This window comes from Vicugna pacos, chromosome 25 (assembly GCF_048564905.1).
Source record: "Vicugna pacos chromosome 25, VicPac4, whole genome shotgun sequence".
NCBI classification, from domain to species: Eukaryota; Metazoa; Chordata; class Mammalia; order Artiodactyla; family Camelidae; genus Vicugna; species Vicugna pacos.
In genome coordinates this window covers 1,034,194-1,045,053 of record NC_133011.1, presented here as the reverse complement: position 1 = coordinate 1,045,053, position 10,860 = coordinate 1,034,194, and the positions used below count along the sequence as shown (strand labels likewise).

Genomic DNA, 10,860 nt, shown 5'->3' with positions numbered 1-10,860 from the left:
GATGACACTGATTTGCCCCAAAGTTCGAAGTTGTAAGAAGTGAATGTAGCGGGTTTTCCTGACTGAGGTTATATATACATCATTTCTCTGCCTGTTATTTCTGCTTTGCTTCAAGATGCAGGTGGACCTTCCGCTTTGGGATGATTTACTCTTCCATCATCAACAAATCAAACTGTGGATTGTTAAAAATCTGCTCATTGCAAATCACTATTAAAATATATCTACACCACACCTCAGCATAAATATCTGTTCAAAGAATAAATAGAGTGGTCAAACGATGTTAAAGTTTGTTGAGTTTTAAAATTGAGGTATAATTTACAGACGCCAGAACACTCACATCTGAAGGGTGCCTTTCAATCAGTTTCAACTGTCCATGCTCTTGTAACTAATCCCTTCGCAAACCACGCCCAAATGCCCTTTTCCGGTAAAACCCCTCAACCGAGAGGCAAACATTGACGCCATTTGTATCTCTCCATTGGCTTAACCTCTCCTAGAATTTCCTATCAGTGAAAACATACAGTAGGCATTTTTCTTGTATCTTGTGCCTTTCTCTCAGCTTAATATGTTTTTGAAGATTTCTCCAGTTTTACTTCTACCAGCAGTTTGCTTTTGTTTATTTAATTGTTGAATCACGCTTCTTTGTTGGCAAGTGTCCCCATTGCTTTAGGCGCTGTTTTGTTGATAGACATCTGGGCTCTTTTCCATCTGGAACAGTTATGACTAAAACTGCTATTAACCATTTTTTGGTGTGTGTGGGAGCCTATGTGTTTACTTTTTTGGTTAATGCATGGTTAACTTTTTAGTAATCTGTTTTTCAGAGTAGGTGTCAGATTTTAAAGTCCCATCAGCAAAGCACTTGAGTAGCAGTTGCTTCAAATTGGTAGAAACTGTGGGTATTACCAAGCTTTTGCATTTTGTCGCATTTTGCCTCATGTGGTGAGTCATTTGGTCTTAATTTGTGTTTCCCTGATGTGTAATGACGCTGCGGACTTTTGCATTAATTTATTGCCTGTTTGTGTATCTTTCTTGTGAATTATTCATTATGACTTGGAAAACAAAATATAGATACACTTTAAGGCACAGACAATTTGGTTGTTTATTGATAATATATGATGTTCATAGCAATATTTGGCATTTTTAAATAAAATTATATTGGGTTATTTTTATTATTATTTATTTTCTTACATTTCTGTGATTATTTAACTCTTCAATATTAATTCTCTTTGAACTGGGTATATATATAATAAATCTCTTCCACCACCTCCATTGGGCTTGAAACTGTAAGTATATTTGTTTGTTTATTTTAATTTTTCATTATAACAGAAGATTCCAGTTCCATGGGTGGAATCAGGCCATTGAAATCTGAAGGAATTTTTTTCTTATAGGTACACTTTGCCCAAAGTTGAAGGAAAAAATAGGTTACCAAATTTAAGGTTTGGATGTTCATGGCATATTTCTTATCTTCCACTGGTAAATGAAGATATACTTACAATAATTTTCAGCCAAGTTCTTTGGTACATTTAAAGATGCCATTGGTTTTGCAAAGAAAATAGTTCTGTATGTATTTGTTTAGTACATCTATATATTTACAAATGTGTATGCATGTGCTCTCCAAAAATATAGCATTTGAATATAAAGTCAAGTATAAGACAGTGGTTTAAAATTTTTGAATTTTTGAATAGCAGTTTAGTCAAAATAGTTTTCTCCATCTCACATGAATTAAAAGGGAGAATGATCGACAGGAGATGATATCAGGGATCATGGGACAGAACCAGTTTTGCAGGTTCCTGGGATATTTTGCAAGTGGCACTTAGAGATTTAGGAGAAAGGCTAGTTGCTGTATTTGTCCATACCTGAATGCTGTGTTTCAGATTCTGTAATGGAATTTAGCCATTAAATTCCATTTTGCTGTATTTTAAGCCTTGTTTGTTCCTCTAAACATAGTCATACGTTGATCAACAGATAATTTCAGTAAATATTGTAATAGTCCCTTTAAGGTACTATTAACTAATCCACTAAAGTAATATCCACTAAGGTGGAGTGACAGTATATGTGATTTTTTTTTTTTTGGTTGGGAAATGTAGTAAAGCATTAAAAGATGCCAGTTAATTACAAATAACAGGTATCTCAGGTTACTGATTTGAGTGTTTTTCTATTGTGAGTACAAAATATTGCTCGCTTATCAGTAAACAAAGGATGTTGCAGCCATCACGCTGCAGTAGACCCCTGATGGTGAGCCCTGAGGGAACTCAGAATGGAAACAGGATGCCCGCCATCAAGCAGTCAGCCACTCAGCCACCCCCAACCATGTGCCCTGAGGGACTCAGGATGGGCGAGAACAGGATGCTGGCCCTAGCTAGCTAGGTGCGCATCAAAGGAGTGATTTCAGTGAGCCCAGACTCTGGCATTTTCCCATACATAAAAAAGTGCTAAATTCCTTATCTTGAGATATCTGGTTTTCTTTAATAGTAATCTTTGGATGTTCCAGCTACCTGATCTTTGTTGTAAAAACTGCCATATATCCTGGCTCCTCCCTTACCTCTTTGGAGCAGTCCCTTAGAGCTATTGGAAGGGCTATCTCCTCGGCTTGAAATCCTCAGGAAGTCTGCCAAATGAAATATGATTCTCAACTTTAAGGCTGTGCATTGTTTTTCCTTCATTTGACACAATGTATAGGAAGATGCAAGAATCTAGGGTCATCTGAAATTCATTTTCTTGAATACATATCTTAAGTATGTAGAGGCCAGTATAGCCAAAGCACGGAATGCTTCCTGTTTTTTCCATCCTGAATTGGCCTCTGGAAACACTGTTGGCAGGCAACTGATTAATGCCTGGATCCTTGTAGAATTGGTGTGGCAAGCAACATTGTTTGTTTTACATCCTGATTTTTGAAACATGGAAGCATTTATGAGGCAAAATCCATGGCCCACCTTCACGCAGATCTCAATTCAGTTGTTTGATTTTTAAAAGCTTATGTATATGAAAGGGCCAGTCTTAAAAGTGGGACTGGGGCATTCCCTTGCCCCTGCAATTCACACACCTAAGTGAACTAGCTGTTTTTTGTCTTTCCTAAAGAAAGAACAAGATATCGGCAAATTGAGACCCTTTGTTGGGTGAAATAGAAGTTTTCAGGAAACAGTACTTTACAATGTGAAATGGGAGACCAGAACTTTAGGACTTGAATTCTTGATGAACCTGAACAGCCTTGGAAATGCTGCTTGATGCCTGTGGGTCCCATGCAGTTCTTGATGATTAAGTAATAATTGTAACATGCTAATGAATGGAAGATGCTTGAAATCTTGTGTGACATTTAAAACTGCCCAATGAGTTTTAGCTGCCAAAATAATTATGTGTTAAGGAAGTGCACTGACTGAATGTTTTACACTCCGTTCACTTACAGACTCAATTTATTGGCTGATCCTTTGATCGACTCATGAATCTACTCAAAATGAAAACAAACAGAATCACTTAGGTACACCAAGTCCATGTTTTCAGTTTGCCTCCATGTAATAGGCAGTCTGGGGAATAATTGGGTTTCTCTATCGATGCCCAAACACCCAGGAGACTCTCAACTTTGCAGCAAGTGAAACCCCTCCAAGTGGCCTGTCCTGGAGCATCTACCTAGCGTAAGGGACAGGCCATGCACAGATCCTCTAACAGACAGTGTTCTCTCAGGCCCTGAAGAGTGGAAATAAAATATGCTAAGAAAAGGAGGAATTACAGGAAAGCGGTCAGAGAAGGCAGTTTTTGGTTTTCCCTGCGTCAAATGTTCAATCTCACTTTGTATAGGCAATGCTGGTATAGATCCCTTATCCCTGTGACAAGAGGATTCTTCTGCTGTACCCAGAGGAAATCCTGGTCTGTCTCAGTGAACACACCTTTCTCCACACAAACTATTTCATCATGTTTCCTTTGCTTCCTTCTTTGGCTGCCCCACGGAGACACGGTTTTCCATGTTGCCCTATCAAGGGGCAGCTCTCTTGTCTCCCAGAGGCCACATATGTCCTTCCTCCTCCCAAAACATTCATCCTGCACCTCCCTGCAAACCCTTAGCTATAATGAAGCAAATGCATGGAGTTTGGCATCACCCCACGTCTCTCAATCACTCTGGAGGAAGTGATACCTTGGCAGACTCCTGAATGGTGTGAGCAAAAGCCAGTCACCATAGTGGAGGGTGTTGCTTGTATCCTTGAGGTGCTGGTGAGGCTAGTGTGTTAGACGTGAAAAGACTCAGCAAGAATGTTCTGTCTTGGGGACGGGGATACTGATAAAGTGGAATGGTTTGAGACATGTGGGGTTTGGGAGACTTCGGGTACCAAGGGAAGAAGAGATGCTGAGGTCATGTTCAGTGTGCAGAGTCCAACTAAACATTGACAATGCAGCTACTGATCACATACAATATCCTGACAGAGCTGTCTAGTTCCAAGCAGGAAAGAAAAGCAAGTAAGAAAGATCTAAAGAGAACAAGGGAATCACAGAAGAAGGATTTAACATAAAATATTACAGGGTGGAAGTCCACAAAGCCCTAAGAAATGGTAGGGAAGACATTTATGGGAGAAAGGATGTGGGTGTGGGCAAAAATGCAAGAAAGACAATGCTGTATATAAAATGAGTATTTCAGATTTATTAGAAATGAAAACTAAAGATGGGAGTTTTTTTTCTGTTCTTTCTTTTCCTTTTTTTCTCTCTTTCGGGGAATGTACTTGGAATGTAAATCAGTGAATTATTTGGATTCTTAAAACTGCTCTAAAAAGAATAACCTGATACAGGGCAAATTATATTTATGTGGGGGCTAGTTGGAGGCAGAAAATTACTTTAATTATCATTATAATATTATAATACTTCCAGTTTCTATCTCATGAAACACGTGTTAATCATTTTGAATAAAACATACCAAAATTATGCTAAATTCATGATCTTCAAAAATTTATGATCTAATAGGAATGTTAAAGATGGCAAAGAATTATCACAAATATTATTCTTCTGATTTTTCCCTTCTAAAATCAATTTTTGGGACCATTTGATGATGAGTTATTTCATACAAATACCCCCACATTGTCATGATCAATAGTAAACTCTATGGTGACTCCCAGCTTTCTGTTCCTGAATCCCAGGGCTTTGTTCCTTGTACAGCTCTTCCAGGAGGAACGCAGAACCCCGCATCATCACATGCAAATTCCAAATAGTAAGATGAAGGTACAAGAAAGGCGTGTGCCTCCAGGCCCAGGACTCTTCAGTTGTTCAAATTTACTCCATTGGCTACACTCTGCTGGCTTCAAGGAGAGTTGAAAAGCACGCAAAATTATGCAGGTGTTGCTACATCCATACTGGTCTATTTAATTAGAAGAGAAGAGTAGAATGAATGCCTCAGAGCCACCACGGCCACTCGTGGTATGCAGCCCATGAGAAGGGAGAACCCAGGAGAGGCATTTACGTGGGTTAAATAGGTAGGAGATGGTGATTTGCACGTGGAAAAGGCAGACACAAAGAGAATTCAGGATGATTTTCTGATTGCTGGCTGGGACCATTACACCTGGTGATGCAATTTATTACTACAGGGGACTTGGGAGTTTCAGTGTTGCACATGATGAATTTCATGTCACTGTGAGACACTGGTCACAAACGGAGAGGCAGCAAAGAGACGCAGAATTATGGTCACCCTGCAATGATTCCTTGAGGCATGATACAGTGCCTTGAAAAGTCTAAGGGCAAGATACGTGTAATGAAAACATCACTGACTGTTATAAAATGAAGTTGTGAGCAGCTCAGCTGATTGATTTCAGAACAAGAAGCATTGCTTCGCTTTCTCATATACACCTCTTAGTGTGTAAACAGGTGAGAAAGCCAACCCACACATTTTCATTGAACATGTTGAGTTGAATTCTCCCCCAGAGAACCTCTGGGATCACTTTTCACAGATAGTGAGTAAACTTGAACTTCTGATTCATCTTATTGAAATTTACTTCTATTAACATGGTAATATTCTCTCATAACCAGGATCTTTCCCTCTCTCTCTCTCTTTACTTTGAATATAATTGCTTAAGTGCATATTGAAATTATAAGGAAATAATACAGTAATGATAAGAATAGAGTAATATAGAAATAGATTAATTATAGATATAATATAATATAAGAATAGACTAATTATAGAAACAATAATAATAATTGTTTTTGGGTATTTACTATGTACCAGGTTTTGTTCTGTGTGTGTGTGTGTGTGTGTGTATGTGCACGTATATATGTGAGTGTGTTATTTAATACATTGTTTAATGTGACTTATTTAATCTTCAAAACAACCCTATGAGAAGGGTAACACCATCATCCTGATTTAATAGAAATTCATTTCAGGTATGATGTCATTTCTGATTAGTGTTCTGTATTACGATGAGACATAAAATTAAATATTCTAAAGATATGTAGTTGAATTGTATTTTCTTGCTTATCTCTTCAAAGCATTGGGGAAATTTTAGCTTATATTTCTACTTTGGTAATATAATTATTTGAGTCAATAGCACACTGACCACCAGGCTAGCTAATATTTATCATACATTTATTGAACCCATATTCCACGTCAACTTCTTAAACATGAGTAATGATTTTATTCCCTTCGTGTTTAAGGCAATTCAATGTCTGACAATTGCATCTTTCATGAAACTCCATTGTAGTTAATTGAATTATTACTAACAACCAGTTATTTTGAGTCAGTTGTACACCAAGCAAGTCTGATATTTGAAGTTTCATAATAGAGCTTATAATTATTATGTCAAGTGGGTCCCTGATATTATAAGTTTATAGAAAAGCTCAAAAAATAAAAATGGTAGTGTCATAAGGTATCAAATACAAAACATTGCCAAGGATTTCCATGTCAAACACCTTTCAAAATAAATTTATTTTCAGAAAGAAAGGATTTCATGTTTTCTCTTTTGTTTGCCTTTACAGTCAAAACTTTAATGCAAAGGCAAAACATAGCAGCATAGAAACAATTGTTTAACTTATAAACGTGTAGTCTTAACAAAATCAGTGAATAACTGGCCTCTAGTTAAATCTAAATCGTAACAAGATTTGTGAATAATTGACCTCTAGACAAATTCTATGTGCTTGATTTATATTACAGAGAAATGTGGTCAAAAAATGAAAAAAGTAATTTGACTCTAGTGAAGCCAAACTTAATGGATACATATATTTTGAGAATCTTGATAAATGCAAAGTGATAAGAATATTATAAGTATTATAATAGTGTATAAATAAATAAATAAATAAATAAAGTATTCACTGAGTAAAGAATACAAAAGTATCTATCCTGTGAGGAAGAATTGAAATATGACTGTGTTTATATCTAAAATAATATCTAAAAATTACAGCATTTTCTGTGATTAGCTTCCAAGCTTCTAGAAGATATAGCAATGCAAAGTACATGCTGCATCTCTTTTCTGAAATTTAGCTTTATTAAACAAGGAAGATTTGATGCTAGATGGAGAGAGAAGTATCTTACCTTGGGTAAGAGTTGTACGTATGTGGAAGAGGCTATGTGATATGTGACATGAGTTTTCTCAACTGTTTAACTTAGAAGAAGGAAGCTGGCAACTGGATTGTTGCGCTTAGGCTTCTAGAACAACTTTCATTCAAGATCTTAGATGTCATAATAAAATTTTGTCTATCTTTCCAGTACCATGGGAGGATTTTCCAGATGCCTGATTGACTGGTTAAGCTAAGAGTTATAATAGGTGGTTGTAAAAATTGTAGATGCCTCACGGGTGTTGGGGCAGGGTGTGGGAAATGTGACAAAAGTAAGATGATCAATGAGTTAGGGGATATATTATGGAGTGCATCCACTATCTGAAGACAAAGGAATAGATACACATTCTTGTGGAGACAACACAAACTCTCTAAAAAGGTAAATATAATTGAGGCCTCATTGAAAAATCATTAATATCAGAAGCCACAGAAGCATAAGTCAGTAATTTCTTTAATAAGCATTTGAGAACATACAGTGGGCCAGGGGCTCTGTGTAGCAATGGGGATTCAAATGTGAATAGACACTGTCCACTCTTCTTAGCACTAAAGTGACATATTAAGCTTTGAATTAAGATGATTCTATCAAAGCAAATCATTAGTGGAAAAAAAAAAAACCTGAAGGACAAAATGATTCTAGACAGTGGGAAAAAGTAAACAATTTTAGATACAGGTATATTAAATTAGAGTTGTCAGTAATATTCATTGATTTTAGAGGGTAATTTATAATCAACTAGTTCATGGGAGACACCACAATCTTAAATTCTACTGAGCTGTAGGTCAAAGCATTCAAAAGAGCCAGAACTATTTATACATGCAAACATCTTCAAAACTCATTCCTATGCTGATCTTTTAAAATCCTTATAATTATGGCAAAACACTGTTAACATTCCAAGGCATTAAACATAGAATTAAGGGGTTTGTTTATTTCATAACAAAGAAAAGTATTAGTTGATTCAACAAGTAAATGTCCATCTTGTAAAACATGCCCACTTCAAAAGCTGGCTGAGAGTCTTGGTTTTATTTGCAAAAGATTGCAAAATAGAAATATGGTGGTTTAATTGCAATGAAATGTAAAGGAGTTTGAGATTTATGCTAATTTTTCTCCCTTTTCAATTTACCTCTTGTTCATTTGTTGATTCATTTACTCATTTATTTATTTTTAGGTCAGAGGAAGAACTCATTATGGGACATGAGAATCAGACTTTCAGCAGTGACTTTATTCTTTTGGGACTCTTCTCTTCTTCCCAAACAAGTCTGATCTTCTCCTTGATTTTCATCATTTTTATTATGACTGTAACAGAAAATGCAGTCATGATTCTCCTTATCTGCAGGGAATCTCAGCTTCACACTCCGATGTATTTCCTGCTCAGCCATCTCTCTTTTATGGATATCCTGCATACCAGCAACATTGTTCCCAAAATGATCATCAACTTTCTGGCAGGAAGCAGAATTATTTCATTTGCAGGTTGTGGCTTCCAAATATTCCTATCCCTCACCCTCTTGGGTGGTGAGTGCCTCCTCCTGGCGGCGATGTCCTATGACCGCTACGTAGCCGTCTGTCACCCGCTGCGCTATCCCATTCTTACAAACGACAACGTCAGCGTCCTCATGGCTGGAGGGTCCTGGCTTGTTGGGGCAGTCAACTCCACAGTCCACACGGCTTTCACACTCCACTTTCCCTTCTGTTCCTCAAGAACCATCGATCACTTTTTCTGCGAAGTCCCTGCCATGTTGGTTTTGTCCTGTGTGGACACGACACGCTATGAACGAGGAGTTTATGTGAGTGGCATCATCTTCCTTCTTGTTCCGTTCTCTCTTATCTCTGCCTCTTATGTCCAAATCCTCCTTACTGTCTTCCAAATGCAATCATTGGAGGCACGGAAAAAGTCATTTCCTACCTGTTTCTTCCATATGATCGTGGTCATAATGTACTACGGGCCATTTATTTTCACGTATATGAGACCTAAAAAGTACCACAGTCCAGGCCAGGATAAGTTCCTAGCAATATTCTATACCATCCTCACACCCTCTTTCAACCCAATTATCTATAGCATCAGAAATAGAGATGTTTTAGAGGCAATGAAAAATATACTCAAAAGTAAAATTTTCCATAAGAAATTATAGGGAAAATGCTTGAAGTATGTGTTTTTATATTAAATATTTGGAGGTATCTGTTATTCATATCTTTGGGGAAAAAAATTAAAATTTTTTTTAATCTCATCAAGTGTGGAAAGAAATGGATGTTTCCAAAACCCTGAAAATAGTAAAGTTGTCCCAGATTTTTGTTTTATAATTACATATATCTAAAATTGTATCTATCCCTCTATGTTGTTAATTATAATCACTAGAGCCACTTAAAGAAAGTAAAAGGTGACACATGCTTCCATTATTCTCCTGCTAAATTTGTATGAATTTGTAAAAATTATCTTTTACAAATCACATTATATATATATATATATTATATATATACGGAGAGAGAGGGAAATCTATATACTTTCTGTATTTGTATGAAACTGTTAAATGATATTTTAAAGCTTACAATAACTTATCAAAATTTTATAAAAATTCATAGGCACAAAGGATGAAGGTGAGCAAAAGGCACAAACTTGAAGTTATGAGATAAATAAGTCCTGGGTATAGAGTGAACGGCATGGTGACTATAGTTAACAAGGTTATATTGTATATTGGAAAGTTGTTAACAGAGCAGATTTTAAAAGGTCTCATCAGAAGAAAGAAAATTGTACCTATGTGTGGTGGTGGGTACTATCTAACCTTATTGTGGACATCTTTTTGCAATATATATATATATATCAAAATGTTATGTTTTACACCTAAAATTAATACAATGTTATGTCAGTTATATCTCAATGTAATAGGAAAAAATTAAATGTACGATTACTATTATTAAATAAATAATATTTACTCAGTGCATATTATTTATAACTATTAATATATTATATTCATTAAATAGTATTTAATTAAATATTAATGTCATAAGGATAACATTTATTAAAAGATATTTAATAAGTACCATTTAATTTTTATTAACATGGGTTCTAAATATAGAAATGACTTAATTTTGAAATGCTCAAATCCATGTTTTCTTGCACAACAAAATAAGCAACTACTGTGTGTAAGAATGTCCATACCTTAATTCCATCCTTGTCACAGCCAGCATCCCTGTATCTTTCTTTATTGTGATGTCCAAAGCAAAGAGTGGCACCTCTGCATGGAAGAAATGATGTAGAGAGGTTCCAGCAACAGTTTGCTAAGTACAAGCAATTTCTGTCCCTGCCCCCACCTCAGGTTAATTGGAGAAGAATTTAGGGCAACAAAATGCTTAAT

At 36.2% G+C, this 10,860-nt stretch overlaps 1 protein-coding gene across 1 annotated transcript; it reads left to right on the top strand.

Annotated features, from left to right (window-relative positions):
* Positions 1-8,697: 8,697 nt before the first annotated feature.
* Positions 8,698-9,639, top strand: LOC102527203 (olfactory receptor 2AJ1-like). The gene has a single exon (XM_072949416.1). The coding sequence runs from the start codon at positions 8,698-8,700 to the stop codon at positions 9,637-9,639; it is 942 nt and encodes a 313-aa protein (XP_072805517.1).
* The last annotated feature ends 1,221 nt before the right edge of the window (positions 9,640-10,860 follow it).

What these genes read in the sequence shown, in the direction of transcription:
- LOC102527203 (XM_072949416.1), top strand. Translation starts at nt 8,698, where the DNA reads ATGGGACATGAGAATCAGACTTTCAGCAGTGACTTTATTCTTTTGGGA.